This window comes from Diabrotica undecimpunctata, chromosome 3, assembly GCF_040954645.1.
Source record: "Diabrotica undecimpunctata isolate CICGRU chromosome 3, icDiaUnde3, whole genome shotgun sequence".
Lineage (NCBI taxonomy): Eukaryota > Metazoa > Arthropoda > Insecta > Coleoptera > Chrysomelidae > Diabrotica > Diabrotica undecimpunctata.
The window spans coordinates 35119887-35137271 of NC_092805.1; the positions used below are offsets into that span (position 1 = coordinate 35119887).

The window sequence follows — 17385 nt, forward strand, 5'->3', positions numbered from 1 at the left end:
TCCATTTTTCTCTTTGATACCAACAAAACTCGACCACACCCAGCACTAGACTGGTCTAAATCGGCGAGACCAAGGTACATCCTATGTTTATCTTTGTGGGTATTTTCGTGATGATAACAAAATACTTTTACCTATTGTTTGCTTTTGTGATTCAGAACATTGGCGATTCAGAAGTCAATAGAAAGATGTATAAATCACTAAGAGGATCAATGATAATGGATTATTGACATACTCGTTGACATAGAGCCAGCGGAGGGGCTATTTATTTTTCTAAAGGGAACGGTGTGTTGGAAAAAACTGGAAAAATAAATTAAAAATTTATTATTTTTTATTAAATTTGTTTTTTCGCTTTTATATTTTATTGATTGCAATATTTGTATTTTTATTTAAATGTTAGGCTTCTTTTACTGCTCATATACTTTGTGGTGGGATATTATTCTTCGTCCTTTTCCATTCTTCACCCTTCTCGAAATGCTTCTCAGAATTTTACGTTCCCATCTTTTTCGGCATTTTAAGTTTCCATCTTTCTAGTTGCTTCTCCTCATCTTTATGGAACAGCCAGGTCTCGCATTAATATGTATCGATTAGTCTTAGTACTGTTCGGTATATTCTCAGCTTTTGTTCTTGGATAGAAACTTATACCTTATTACACTTCTCAGGCTTCCATATTTCCTGTTACCTTTTGCTAGTCTTACGCTTATTCTTCTCATGGCTGTTCTCTTCTACAATGACTCTCAAACAAGTGAACTTATTGACCTTCTCAAATTCATATAAACTTTATCACCTGCTTTTATCGTCAAATTTTCTCCTCCTTTATTTTGGCTCTTTCCCATAATCATTTAAGTCTTGATTTTTTTTAATGTAAATTTCCAACTCATACTTTCTTGCTTCTTTTAGTAATATTTTAATACAAAACATTAATTCTGTTTTGTCTTAACCAGTAGCATTAAAAATTATCCGCATTGGTGCTGCTTGCTGGAAATTGTTCCATTTCTTTTTAAATAATTGTTTTTTATTATGGTTTCCAGAAGTACATTGAACAAAGTTATCGAAGATGGGTCTCTTCGCTTTAGCTCTCTTTTAACTTGATAATTCTCTGATTTTAACCCATTAGAAACAAACTTCATTTCTAGTTCTAGTCAAGGTCAGATTAGTTAACTTTGCCAACTTACTTGGTATACCCAGATGGCTCATTGTTCTACAGTTCTAGCAAAGTATCGGATCTCCTTTTTATGAATTAGACAAACACGTGCGTCAGTCTTTCTATTGGAATCTTCCCACTTTACCAAATACACCTAACTAATTTAGCTAGTTGCTTTCCTAATAGCTTTCCTGCTGCTTTTAACATTTATGCACTTATGCCATTTTCTCCTTGGCTCTTATTGTTCTTTAAGTCTTAAATTGTGTCCATAATTTCTTATTTTGTTGGTATGTCAGGGACCTCTTCGTCACTCATCGAAGAAAGTTTTCTATTAGAATATTACATGATTAGCCCCACTTGGCAGTATTCCGTCACTGGATCACATCTACGCACTCTTGTTCTGATTATTCTTTTTTTTTCTTCCTTACTTCCTCGTGAGAAGAATTAATGTCTTTGATTGGGAACTTTTCTTCGATATCTTGGATTTTTCTTTCATTGTACTGTTTTGGGAGATGAAATGGGAGAAAAACAACTTAAAATAATCTGCTATGCAGACGAGGCATCACTACTCCCTCAAAGTGAAAATGATTCACAACGTATGCTGCACCAATTTAATATAACCGCCAGAAAATTTAACATATTAATTTAACCAAAAAAGACAAAATGCATGGTTATAACACCAAATTTACTCAGATGTAAATTGAAACTGGAAGGTCAGATAATAGAACAAGTGATGGAGTTTAAATATCTAGGCATCACATTATCTAGCTACGGAAAGCTCGAAACAGAACTGGAAGATCAAGTGAATAGAGCAAACAGAACCACAGGTTGTGAATGAAACAATATGGAGAAATAAAAATATCGTGAAAGAAACGAAAGGCAGAAATTACAAAACAGTCATCAAACCAATAATGACATACGCGACAGAAACAAGACTTGACACAGAGAGGACAAAAAAGATGTTAGAAACAGCAAAGATGAAAACACTTATAACAGCTAGAAGTACATATATACGACATAGATGCAAGGTGGAGAACATCAAGAACTGGGTAAAAAATACAAGAGTAGAATGGAACGATCATAATAAGGCGAATGACAACAAATAGAGTAATAAAGACGACAAGAGACGGTTTGCCAATAAGAAGACGATCAGTAGGAAGACCACAAAAACGATGAAACGACAACTTATTGAAGGCACATTGAAAAACAGACAATCATGTCTATATAAAAAGAAGAAGAAGAAGAAGATTTACAATTTGGCATCTGTAGGACAATTTGACCTTTGTCTTCTAATTAAGATCATTGAGATATTTAAAAAAATCTGATTAATTTATTTTTATTGTTTGTTTTGCCAATTTCATTGAAATTCATAAAATCAGTAACTGTATTTAAATTTAGATCAAATTTCAATATCACAGTATGTAATATATACATGTTTTTTGGATTACTACACTCTTGGGTCACGTGTTTTCCTTGTACAGTTAACACGCCTTGGTTCTGTTTGGCAATATATCTGAATTCAAAATCAATAAAACAAGAAATATAGTAGAAGATAATAAAATCATGAGATTGGTATGTACGAGACGGTATTTTAGTCGGACTGCTATTTTTTCGTAAGTAGTTCAAGCCGAAATAGCAACCCACGTCGTGGCAAGAAGGAGAGAAAGGAGAAGGACAATTACGGTAAATAATTTGATTAGTTGATCCATTAAATTTATACCGATTTTATTGTCGACGTCAACCGATGCTGTAAAATTGCCGTCAAGATCTAATTTTACTCGTATCGTGCACTATACAAAACGTAATTAAATATAACAAACAATTAGTTCTAAAACATTTACAATGAAGTAAAAACTTCTTATGTATAATGGAATATATTTATCATAAAAATTTTAAAATTATCCAAAAGGATTGAAATTTGTTCAAAACGTTTTTGGTCCTATCGGATTATCATCAGCGAAACATCTTAAAAGTAGTTGAAACTAGCCACAGATATCCGCTCGAAAAGGATATTAGAGTCCAACGGATGATACCAGCTAACTCTTGTACCAACCGTTGGACTCGAATGTCCCCAGAAAAATAAAGGATATTTTAGTGTACACAATCTTGTACGCCAGGAAAATACCTATTTATTTTTAGAGGCTTTCTCCTGTAGGATGCGCTTAGTATGTTAGGATGAGCTTAGAATGATGAAAATTTAGTAGCAAATGTAGACAGTATTACTTTGGTGCCTCCACTAAATGCATGTGATGTCTTAACAGACGAATACTCTGAAAATGAAGATATAATGTAAATAAATAATTTACCTGGTATGCAACTAAAGCTCCTGCTCAAATAAATGTGCAAAATAATGATAATGATAATGACAGAGTTGGGTAAAACACGACATTCAGACAGAATGTAACATTGTACAAGAACTTTCAGAACAACATGATTCTAAGATCCTCTTGAATGGTTTTCACTTTTTTTTGATGAAGCAATTATAAAACATATAACGTTAGAAAGTAATCGATATGCTACACACAACAATCGCTAACAAGAAGTTCGAGAGTATGAGGTCAGTGGTTTTCTGAGAACTTTAATATTGAGTGGTTATGTGAAGGTTTCTAGCAAAAGAATGTTTTGAGATAAATTTGAATTTATCATTTACAATTTCCGTCTAAAAATCTTATGAATTATTGATTTTTAACGGAAATTCATTCCATAGATGGGACAATGGTTCGGTACTTCGGAAAACGCTCATTATAACAATTTATACATTGCTCGTTTAGGGTTAGGTTCAATACAAGTGGGCGCTTAACCACCCTTCCACTCGACCTCAGAGATCTATTGTTACTCAATTTATACATGGAAAACCGATAAGATACGGTTAGAAATTATGGGTTGGTACATCACATCTTGGCTATATATTTTGAGCCATACCAAGGATCATCATTTAATATTAGTAAAATATATACAGCATATTCTGATGCGCTAACAAAAAAATAAACAAATGATATTCGCCGTCAATATTCGCTATTACAGACTAGACCATTTGGTGATTCCACAACAAAAACAAAGTCGATGTGGTTTTTGCCATGATAGGACAAAAATGAGGTTTTCAAAATGCCACCTAGGCTACATGTTAGCACTGTTAGCTACAAACTTAATAGTAGGTTAAGGGCCCTATTCACAGTTCCTGGAACTAAGGGACAGTTCCGTTGTTAGCTATATATAGGCAGATGTGTCTTTAGACAAATTCGTTGGTGCTACATATCCACGGACAATTCTCAGTTCTACTGGTTTTCGCGTTGTGTGTTTATCTGTGTTCCACTGTGCTATGAATAAGAAAAAGAAACTAGCAATAATGGGAAGATATATAGTTTTATTTGATGATAGATATATCCTAGAGAACAAACTAGATTTAGATTGGGATACAGCACTAACGACCACTTACTAGTGATAAAGAACCTGATAGAGAAGTCTGCGGAATACAACAAACCATTAGCACTGATATTAGTTTACTATGAGAAAGCATTTGATGCCATAATCCTTCAGAAATTATTAAAAGCATTGGCAGAATGCCGAATAGACCATCGCTACACTAACATAATCAAATATATGTACCAAAATGCCGCATATAGTGTAAGACTATATGAACAAGAAACAAATAAATTCTGTATACAACGAGGAGTACGACAAGGAGACACCGTCTCTCATACATCTCAACATACTTCTAAGAAGGCACATCTGAACAAGCATGGCATTAACATAAATGGAGAGAACTCAGTCATTTGAGACTTGGAGATGACATCGTTCTTATAGCCGATCGTATGGGTGATGCAATAATAATGTTTGAAAAATTATATACCGCTTCCTTGGAGGTCGGACTAAAGATTAATATGAACAAGACGCAAATATTCACTAACCTGCTGCTAAATAGAAGTATCGCTGTTGATGGAAGGGATATTGTGAAGACTGCATCATATAAGTACTTAAAGTATGAAATTCGGTTGGGCAGAGATAACCAGTCATGTGAGCTTCCACGTCGCATAGAATTAGTCTGGGCAGCATTTGGTACATTAAACTATGTATTTAAATCGGACCTACCCATATACCTCAAAAGGAAAATCTTTGACCAATGTGTGTTACCTGTACTCACTTATGGAGCGAAAACATTAACACTCACAAAAAAGGTAGTCAATAAGATTCGCGTGACTCAAAGGGCTATGGAGCGCCAGATGTTGGGTGTCTTTTTGAGAGACCAAGACCCAAAAGAAGAAATACGTCATAGAACAAAAACAACAAACGCCATAGAAAAAATCGCGTCGCTAAAATAGAATTGGGTAGGACACTTCGCCAAATTATTAGACAGCCGATGGACAAAATGTATTGTCGAATTGAGACCAAGACAAGAAGCACTTCGGAGCAGAGGACGCCCACCAACCAGATGGACTGACGACCTGAAGCATGTTAGCAATAACTGGATGAAGCCGCACAAGACAGAGACAGATGGAAAGAGCTGAGGGAGACCTATATCCAGCAGTGGACGCATACAGGTTGTTGTTGTTGATGATGATGATGATTATGATGATGATGATATATGATCTGAATCTGGGCAAATTTCTTGGCAGTTTTCAACTAATTCTTTATATGCGTTTTTTCGCAATTGCCTGTTACAATATTCTTTACGAACGCTTGATGGTTCACATTACATATTTGGACGGGATCGCGAAAGGTTTGCTGGTTCTGGCATGTCTGAGTATATAAATATTTAGTAGTAATGGAGTAGTTGGAAGGAAATATAAATTTTATTGATGCTTATCGTGGGAAAACCTTATCTGGGATTCTCAACATAAAGACCATCAAGTCCATCATAAGCTAGGAACCATTTTGTGTTTTAAACAGGATAGTGTGCCACCAACATCGTTGCTTCTTTTTTTGCACAAACTTGCCATTACCAAGAAAGCACCACTCATCACAGAAATGGTGTTAGTTTTATCGCGCGACAGAGACATAATTATCTACAATTACTAAATGTTCGTAAGTTTTCTTTTGGAAAAGTTTCAACGAACATTGATAGCGCCGCGAACGCTCAGCGCACACACGGCGCGAAGTTCGCGGCGTGCATATCGAACATTATCATCAATCAGCCAATCGCGTTCACTGCTGGACATAGGCCTCCCTCAGTTCTTTCCAGTGTTCTCTACACTGGGCCGCTTGTAGCCAGTTTCCCGCTACACGTTTAATATCATCGGTCCATCTAGTCGGTGGTTGTCCTCAGCTTCTTTTATAGTTTCTCCATTCCATAATACGTCTTGTCCACCGTCCATCTTGTGTTCTGGCTAAGTGCCCTGCCCAGTTCCACTTAAGCGTCGTGGTTCTTTAGATGATGTCTTGAACTGTTGATCTTTGCCTGATTTGTTGGTTTGTTATGTGGTCTTGAAGGCTCACGTTCAGCATTGCACGTTTCATGGCTCGTTATGTAACTGAGTTTATTCGCAAATTTTTGCGTGACTGTTAAAGTCTCTGCTCTATAAGTTTGTACAGGCAAAACATATTGGTTATAAATCTTTCGCTTGAGATACATGGGAATTGAACTTTTTAGAATATGGCTTAATTTGTCAAATGCTGCCCGTGTCAGGCCTATTCGCCTCTGTATTCATGTGTTTGATTGTCTCTGCTTATTTTGATCTCGTGTCCCAGATATTTGTAAGTGTCATATCTATCGACAACTTTAAAGCACAGACGACGAGCAAGACATAATATACGGCGTACGCATGGATACGATACATACTTGTGGATCTGGTCGGAGGATCTGTCCGTCGGACATATCCGCATGTGAATAATGCCCTTTATATGCCTGGTGTAAAATATTTTGTACAGTCTGTTTTTACTTATTTTGCATAAATATTTTAACGATAAATATGTTTTTATTACCTTATATAAAGCGTAAATTTGAAAAAAAAATATTTGAAAGTAATTTTAGCCATATCTGGGTTAAAAAGTAAACATTGCGAACATAACAGAAGAAATTACTCACGTTAAACTTCTCTTGAGCCTTGGCGGAATCAGAAGATCTGATGTGAAGAACATTCTTCTTTTGGAGGGCATCGAATTTACTAAAGCTGGACTTCTAAAATAAAAATATATTATGAAATAACATACGTTAAGGTCATTAAGCTATAGTAAGTTTAGAAAGTATATGGAATTTTTTTTTATTCTTTTAACTCTTTGTTATTTTCTATTTAAACGTATATCTATAATAGTCAATCACACATCTTAAATAAGGTCTTAGGAAGACAAAATATCGAGCACAAACGAAAATAATTCAAAGCTATCGCAGCTCGCAGCACAGACAGAAAATGATTTGAATTGATGAACTTGAGAAGAAGTTGCAAGAATTGAACGAGATGTAATACTAGGTTTAGCAGAAACTAGAAGTAAGGATGAAAATCGCTTAAGATCTGATAGCCTATCAGAACTCGTGCACTCTAGCTTAGAAGCCTAGTATGTTGGCCGTTGAGCAACGACTACTCCGGTGTAGTACTAGTATTACGGATCTAATGTTTAAAAATGCCGTAAAAAATATCCGAAAACTACAGAGGCATAAATCTATAAATCTGCTTAGCATTGATCTGAAACTGACCACAAAAATTATAATCAATAAAATTACTATCGAAATTGAACTAGCGAATGACCAACAAGACTTTAATATCTAGAAGATCTTGTAATGATACGGATTTTTATAGTCACCAAATCAAGGAAAAAATCATTTGAATATAAGCATACAAAGGAGTCATCTACTCTGATGGCCATGAACAAAAACAATTGATTAATTATCGTTTTCTTCTCCTGCAACTTAAGTGGGAAAATTTGTATAGACGTCTTGTCGGTCTTCGTATTTGGGTTTGTACACAAATACGCATACCTGATGAGCCCAAACGAGGTCGAAATGGACATAATATGAACAAAAATTTATGAACTTAAGAAGAAGTTGCAAGAATTGAACGAGATGTAATACTAGGTTTAGCAGAAACTAGAAGTAAGGATGAAAATCGCTTAAGATCTGATAGCCTATTAGAACTCGTGCACTCTGGCTTAGAAGCCTAGTATGTTGGCCGTTGAGCAACGGCTACTCCGTTGTAGTACTAGTATTACGGATCTAATGTTTAAAAATGCCGTAAAAATATCCGAAAACTATAGAGGCATACATCTATAAATCTCCTTAGGATTGATCTGAAACTGACCACAACAATTATAATCAATAAAATTACTATCGAAATTGAACTAGCGAATGACCAACAAGACTTTAATATGTAGAAGATCTTCTAATGATACGGATTTTTATAGTCACCAAATCAAGGAAAAAATCATTTCAATATAAGCATACAAAGGTGTGATCTACTCTGATGGCCATGAAAAAAACAATTGATTAATTATCGTTTTCTTCTCCTGCAACTTAAGTGGGAAAATTTGTATAGACGTCTTATCGGTCTTCGTATTTGGGTTTATACACAAATACGCATGCCTGATGAGCCCAAACGAGGTCGAAATGGACATAATATGCTGTTGTTTACCGATTTAAATACAAAAAATGACAAATCGTGTTGCTACGAACGTATACTGTCTTCAATATATCTAGGAAAGTATCAGGAAAAATTAAACCATCCAAATTAAGATATGGATTACCTAGGGAAACAAAATCTCTCCACCTGTTCAATTATTCGTTGAACAATGTCTTCCAAGAAATTATCCTGGAAAGAACTAAGTATTAAAATCACTGGAATCATATGCGATGTGCTTGACCTATATAATTCTAATACTTTCTAGAGCTACTACATGTGCAGGAATCTATTATATACTATTATATTATTATTAGACTAAGATTTATTTTTCCTCACTAAAAACTTAAAATATATATATATATATATATTTTAAAACCCAAACATTTTTTTATTCCATATGAGAAAAAAATGGTTCCGATCAATTTACCACTAACTAAAACATTTACCACTAGTATAAAAATCGTTAAACCATTTCTAATACCATAATTTAAAAAAAAAAACAGTAAAAATTAAAATAAAATAAAATTTTTGTAACCCATATATAAAATGGTGATTTAAAAAACTGTTCGCCAAAAAAATACTAAGAGTGAAATTACGTGGTGTTCTATTTCCTAATAAAATTATAAATTAATATTTAACATTAACAATGTTACTGAGTCCCAACTCATATAGGTTCAGGCAGATAATTTGCTTCAGAGCTTGATATACTTTTAGTTTTTAATATAACCTATTACATATTATACGGGCAAACAAAGCGGTATTGGATTCCTAATGAACAAGAAATGGAAACGAAGAGTAGATGCCCTATACGCCCCAACTAACCCACACTGGCGAAGAAATAGAGGAACTCTAAAGTATCATAACTCAAGCATTAAATAAGAAAAGTCACTTTAAGTATCTAATTGGTGACTTTAATGCCAAATTTTTAAAGAAAAAACAGCAAGGAACAATCATGGGAAAGTATGGAGCCGGCGAGGGAAAGGTGAGAACGACTCGCTTGCACAGTATCAAAACATGCTTATTGCAAATACATTATTTAAGAAAAAGTCGACTGAACGGACTTATGTAGCACCAACCAAGATTACTACAGTAAAGGAAATCAGTGAAATTAATACATTTCTAACAGACAGCGACCATAGACTAATTAGAGCAAAAATTGTTCTAGATCTAAAATTATAAAGAATAAAATTATTCACAAAATTAACAGTCACCGGTATAAATACCAACAATCTACAAAACTCAGATCACTACCAAAGGATAATCGATGAAAAATTACATGACCAAATCGACAGCTCTCAATTAATGTAAATCATCCTTGATAGCGCTAAAGAAATCGGAGGCCCGCATCAACAAAATCAACATAAGAAACTATCTGATAAAACCAGAATAATGCTAAAAGATAGAAGGAACAAAAACAGCATTAATCATTGGGGAGAAGCAAATTGTTGCTCTAACAAACGAAAACACCAGGATTACAGACAGAAATGAAACAATTTAACTCGTGATTACGTTCTACAGCGACCCCTGAAACACTTGAAGAATCACCAGTAACCATGAAGATGTCTTCCAAGATTAGAATCGGCGATCACAAAAATGAAAAGCGGTAAAGCAGCTTGAATAGATGGCATACCAGTGGAACTGCTTTAATACGCTGTCAAAAAAGCTGGAAAATCTTACCAAGTATATTATTTACGAACTGTCTAAGATCAAGATGCATACCAGATCACTGGAGTACAGCTAACATAATTATCGTTCATAAGAAAGGTAGCAAAGAGGATATTCATCATCAATAATAGATTAACAAACGCATTAGATCTTGCAGAGCCAAGAGACTTTAGAAGTAAAAATTTATAAAACCCTCCCGAATTTCTCACTAGCAGAGGTGTCCGATAAGGAGACGCAATATCCCCAAAGCTTTTCACAGCAACCTTAGAAAATATATTCAACAAAATAAACTCGCAAAACAAAGGACTAAGACATTGATAAAGTCATCAGTCTAAGTAATCTAAGGTTTGAAGATGACATTATTCTGATCGCTAATAATCTTGCAGACCTAAAGGATCTATAAGCGACCTAAATGCAGCTTGCAATTAAGTTGGCCTAAAAATGAACTTGGCAAAAACGAAAACCATGTACAATGAGCAACTGGATATCCAAGATGTAATAATAAACAACACTGCACTTGAGACAGTAGACGAGTATGTACACCTGGGACAATTAATACATAAATCTGGCTCCCCCAGAAATCAACATGAGAATGAAAATCGCTTGGGCATCTTTTTGTAAAAATGCTGTATTACACAAATCCAGAATGCCACTCCACCTGAAGAAAAGAGCATTAGTATATACTACCGATCATGAGATAAGGCTGCGAAACTTAAAGGACATTAAAGAAAGAGATACATAATAGCGAAACTCAAAAAAAGCGAAAGTCACTCAAAGGTCAATGGAGCGATCGATGCTAGGCATAATAAAGAGAGATTGCTAAAGAATAGAATGGATCAGACAAAAAATTCAGGTCACTGATGTAATCTGCAGAATCAAATCTCTAAAATAGCAGTGGGAGAGACATTTAGCAAGCATAACACAATAGATGGTCCACTAGAATTACACTGTGGTATCATGGAACTATGACATAAAGAAACAACCAGGTATAACATGACATAGAGAAGCGATTTATAGACAACCTGGGTAGAAATGAAGAATGCCTATGTAAGGGAGGCTGCACCATCATCGGTAGAATAGGCTGATAATGATAATATTATATTATATTTAATATCAAAAATATCTAAAATATCAAAAATACATTCAAACAACTTACATATATACTCGGTTGACTGATCCCACTCCCAACTATCTAGTAAATTTAGTAATCACTTTTTTGTAGGTTGGTTAAATTTTGACAGACTTAAAGTGACTCGAAGTTACTATACAACCAAGCACACGTGCTCATAGCCAATATTAATTGTAATTTAAAAACAAAAAATTATTCGCATGCAAAACTGCATAAAACATAACATAATATTTATTTTTGAAATTTTATAGTCGTTTATAGATTAGTTTATAGACAAGTAGACAGTTTGTAATCAAAAATAATGAATATACACTACCATTATTCATGATTTTTCTTCTTTTTTCAATGAACAAAGTCTGTAACAGTAAGTTTATTTGAGCTATGTGAGTGGTAGGAATCTGTGTGTTGTATGTTTCCGACAATAAATCTGTCAAATATTTCAAAGCTAGGCGAACGGGCTTTAACACTAACAATCACAGAAATCGAATTATTCTTGGAATCCGAAATGTCGTTAAATATTTCGCATTTACTATTGTGTAAACAAATATTTAATACCTACATTTTTAATAAACTAATAAAAAAATCAAAAAATATGGGTCTGTTAATTTGCCCAAAATTATAATAAGTATAGTTAGTTATATTCAAACATCAGACTGTGAAGTAACATTCTGCCTAAATCATGGTCGTCAATTTGGTCGTGAGTTTTAGTTTATAGTCCAGTCGTCAGAGAGTTGACCCCTAAAAATCATACGAACAAGCTGAATTTTGCAGAGAATATTAATTTTTGGACCCCAAAATAGATGCAAAAAAGTTTACCATATCCCCCCCTAAAACTTCCCTCGAAGGGGGGTAAAAACGCAAAATAATCGATTTACTAAAAATATGTACACCGTAGAGAAAAATGTTTCAAATAAAAAATGTAGCTGAGATAATTTTAAATAAAAATGTTTATAAGCATTTTTTGTGTAGAATAAACAACATTTAAAGCGACCGTCTATTTTGCATGTCAGTTACGCGCGCGAAATCAATGTTCAATAAAATTTGTATTAGCTCGACGGTAAAAATTCGATATCTTTTGGTCTAAATGTCCTATCGACACAAATCAAGATGCGTTTTAAAAGCAAAGAGTGCAGTTTTCGTATGCAATTTTTGTATTTTGCTGAGAATAAACTCAGTTTTTATAAAGGCGTTAAATAAATTACCGTGGCGCGTTTGTTGCCATTTTTTACGATTCTCGTGAGATCAATAAAATTGATCACTTTCATTGACTAGTTGTAGTAAAATTTCCATTTTTAGAGATCAATCTTTAAAACCTATCACATGAAATTTTAATTTTGAGTTGTAATAATAAATATGAGGCATTTGAGATATGAATAAAAAACGCAGAATTTAATGTTTTACATTACAAACGATCACACGTCACAGGAAATGCATTTAAGAAGTAGGTTTTGGGTGTAGTTTATTGCAGAAGTTTTGTTCTTTTAAAGAACGTACTGGTGTAATTGAAAAAGAAGTTTTAAATGTTTTAGATCGTTTGTTGTGTGAAAGTTTAGCTCCAGCTTTTTTTAAGTATATTTCCAATGCCTCACATTTGTTGACAAAACTTTAAACTAAAATTTCATGCTATAGGTTTTAAAGGTTAGGCTCTAGTAATCGAAACTTCATAGTGGCCAGTCAATGAATGGGAGAGATGGTATTAATCTCGTTAGAATCATAAAAAATGACAAAAATCGCGCCACGTTTATTTATTTAACACCTGTATAAAATCTGAGTTTATTTGAGGCAAAATACAAAAACTGCATACGAAAGCTGAACTCTTTACCTTTAAAATAGATCTTTATATTTGTCGATACGTCACTTGAATCAAAAGATATCGAATTTTTACCGTCGAGCTGATACAAATTTTATTGAACATTGATTTCACGCGCGTAACTGACATGTAAAATCGACGATCACTTCAAGCGTTGTTTCTAAGAGAACAGTTTATTCTACACAAAAAAATGCTCATAAACATTTTTGTTTAAAATTATCTCAGCTACATTTTTTATTTGAAATATTTTTTTCTACGGTGTGCCGATTCTTCGTAAATTGATTTTTTTGCGTTTTTACCCCCCTTCTAGGAGGGTTTTAGGGTGAAGCCCGGAGGTAAAAGTGGTAAACTTTTTTGCATCTTTTTTAAGGTCCCAAAATTAATATTCTTGGCAAAATTCAGCTTGTTCGTATGATTTTTAGAGGTTCAGTGGCATTTTCGTCTCTGACGACTGGAGTATTAACGTCATTCAAAAATATTTATTATTTATCAGCTCACATTTAGAACAAGTGAATATATCAGTTTTTATCAACTTGATATCTACGTCAATTGTTTGTTGTTATGTTTGTTATGATACATTGATACCGGATTTAAGGTATCATTACAAAACACCGGCCATAAAAGCTTACACTTATTGATACAGTTATTATTATATTTGTTGTACATGTATAATATAACCTATAAGATTGTTTCGAGATATATGTCACCTGTCAGTTGTGATATTATCTATCTTACTTGTAACATTATATCTTGTAACATTTTTTTTTGACGTAACGTTTTTTAATTCACCACGTGTATTTAACTTACCATTGCGGGATTTTTGAAGGTAGGTTTTACTATACCCAGAGGATCTTTGTTCTCGAAGATGTTAAATTTTTCTTTCTGTTAGATTTGCCATGCAAATACCATGCAAAAAATTAAATAAAGTTAGCTTCTAAAACTTTTCAAATAAAATAATAAGTTTTCCCACGGTATTACTACAGAAAAATAAGTTGGTACGAATGGACTAAAGAAAAATTAAAGAAGGCACAAATTTAATAATTTTGTTATATAACTATATAATATATAATTTTGTTATGTAATTTAACTAATAATCTTTACTATTTTAACCCAAGAGTTACCACATAAAATAGAAAAATTACATGAACAGATTATGATGGGACTATAAAAAATCCATTTATATTTGCCACATTTACATCCCTTTGAAATTGAATATGCTTACGTACCTATTAATTTATTTTTCTTTATACCACATAAATCATAAAAAAGCTTTATAATCTCATAAATATCGCAGGGGTGGAATTGTATAATGTAACAAAATATCCATTTATTGTTGGGAAAATAGATTATACAGTCTCTCTCACACTGCATATGTTTTTGGACTGCATAGTTTCTATTGCTTTTCGAACTTGATTTTCTAATATTCTATATGTATATGTATTCCAGTCGGGATGTCATTTGACCTTGCATGGTTAGCTACCCCAAATTTTATTGTTCTAACCTTAAGGGGTGGTCAATAGGAGTGTACCTTTAAAATCACGACTGAATCCCACCGTTGCATTAGCCGCCATCTTGAATTTAAAGGAGAACCGATTATGCTCAATATCTTCTCCTTTTCGACCAAAATGGTAAAAACTGAAATTGTTGTAAATGAGATTTTCAACAATTTCTTTTTTACAAATTTTTTCGTCCGATCGATATTTTCCGAGTTAAGGGGGAACATAGTGACAAACCATAATTATTGAATTATATTTTTATCAACTTTCGACATAAAATATGTACATAACAAAAATAGAGAATTATATTTTATATAATTTTGATCTGTTTCATTTTTTGCTAAAATCAATATTTAGATTAGATGAACAAAAAGGATTCAGATTCGGAAGATCCTGCGTAGACGCCGTATTTGTACTAAGACAAATCACAGAAAAGGCCATCGAGTACAATAAACCAGCATATCTATGTTTTATAGACCTGACAAAGACTTTCGATCGCATCCAAGTCAAAGACGTCTTACACCTACTGTATAAAAGAAACATACCAATCAATATTATACAAACCATTGAATAAATCTACTTCCAGAATCGAATACACGCAAAGATAAATAGAAAACTAACACAGTATATACCAGTACAAAGCGGAGTCAGACAGGGTGACTCGTTAAGCCCACTTCTCTTTAATATAATAATGGTCGAAATAATACAAGCAGTACGTAAAAGTCATGGTTACAGAATGGGGAACAAAGAAATCCAAATATTATGTTATGCAGACGACCCCGCATTAATCGCTGAGACAAAAGACGAGCTCCAAAAATTAACACACGTCTTCAATACAACAGCCAAGAAATACAATATGATATCAGCAGAAAAAACCAAATGTATGACAACATCTAAATACCCACTACGATGTAAAATCGAAATTGATGGGAAAATAATAAAGCAGAAAGCAAGGTTTAGATATCTGGGAATATATATATATATATATATATATATATATATATATATATATATATATATATATATATAATAACTAGTTACGGAGATGTTGAAGAAGAAGTACGACAACAAAGCTTAAAAGCAAGTAAAGTGGCGGGATATCTAATTACACAATCACTAAGAACAAACACCTAAGACAAGACACAAAAACAAGAACCTATAAAGCAGCAATTAGACCTATATTAACATACACGTGACAAGTGGGTGACAAAACGGAAACAGGAGTGGAGTGAACACATTAGTAGAATGGCAGAGGATAGGATAGTACGAATAGCACGAGATGAGTCACCAAGTGGACGAAGACGTATTGGCAGACCAAGAAAAAGATCGCGCGAAAATTTAAACAATTTAGGAGGCTAATATCGAAGAAGAAACAGGCTTTAAAGCCTACATACAAGAAGGAAGAAGAAGAATATTTAAGGTCGTAGGTTCGTTCATTTTATGGCCTACGGCTGATTTATCAGCGTCTAGGGTTTATTAATTGCTTGATCTCGTTAGGCTTGTCATATGCGTAGGCGTCAACATCATTAAATGTTCTCTCCTTTTGTTTCTCTAATCTCTCCATTTTGTTTATGTACTTTTATGTCATAAAGTTAATAATAAACGAGATAATTCAATAATTATACTTGGTCACAATTTTCCCTCTTAACTCGGAAAATATCGACCGCACGGAAAAATTTGCAAAAAGGAAATTGTGGTAAATCGCAATTGAAGTCCTTAAAATTTTGTCGAAAAGTTGAAATTGGCCGAGATATTGAATAAAAAAAATTCCTATAAAGCCAAGCCCCGCAAGGTATTATGCTCGCGCCTTTACCGCATACGTACGAACTCAAATATTGATATCAGCTTAAAGAATGGAAGATCAAAATTGTATAAAATATAACTCTCTCCATTTTTGTCTATGTACATTCATGTCGTTAAGTTATCGACATGAATAGCAATAAACCAGATAATTTAATAATTATGCTTCCCCCTCCACTAATTCCCCCTTTCGGAAAATATCGAATGCACGAAAAAAATTGAAAGAAAGAAATTGTAGGAAATCGCATTTGCAACAATTTCAGTCCTTACCAAAAATTGAAAATGATGGAGATATTGAACAAAAACAGTTCTCCTTTAAATCAAGATGGCGACTAATGCAAAGGTCGGACTCAGTCGCGATTTTAAATTTACACTACTATTGACTCCCCCCTCCCCAAATGTTAAAATAATAAAATTTGCGGCAGCTTGCCATGCAAGTTTAGGCCGTTTATTTTATCTAATCCGACTGGACTAATAGGAAATCTACCAATTATACTTATGATGATAATTCTTGCATACTTTGTCTTTTTTCAGTTTCTACAACGAAATGGCTTAGGTATTTATAGCGTTGACAGACAATTGCCTTGCAGTTGCAGACATCATGTTCGACATTTTCATCTAAATTATTGCAGAATCTACATGTTACTCTCTGCAGTTTGCCCATTTTACATAGATGGTATCTGATTGAGCTGTACCCAAAGTGAGAACACCTGTGATTACTCGCTTGTGTCTTCTGAAGCTCCAAGAGTACTTTTGCGTACCGAGCAGAAGATCTTAATAACCTTTTTGCTTACCTT

General features: G+C 33.7%; 1 protein-coding gene across 14 annotated transcripts in view; it reads right to left on the reverse strand.

Annotated features, from left to right (window-relative positions):
- LOC140436668 (uncharacterized) overlaps window positions 1-17385 on the reverse strand; it is a 411170-nt gene that overhangs the window by 108293 nt on the left and 285492 nt on the right. For 8 of the 14 annotated variants that reach the window (XM_072525693.1, XM_072525691.1, XM_072525692.1 and 5 more), the window contains 2 exons: window positions 14100-14174; window positions 7164-7256 (listed from right to left, as the gene is read on the reverse strand). In XM_072525693.1, coding sequence (XP_072381794.1) covers window positions 7164-7256; window positions 14100-14174 — 168 coding nt within the window. The remainder of the gene's footprint in view (window positions 1-7163; window positions 7257-14099; window positions 14175-17385) is intronic. The other 6 variants (XM_072525690.1, XM_072525697.1, XM_072525694.1 and 3 more) reach the window with 1 other exon arrangement.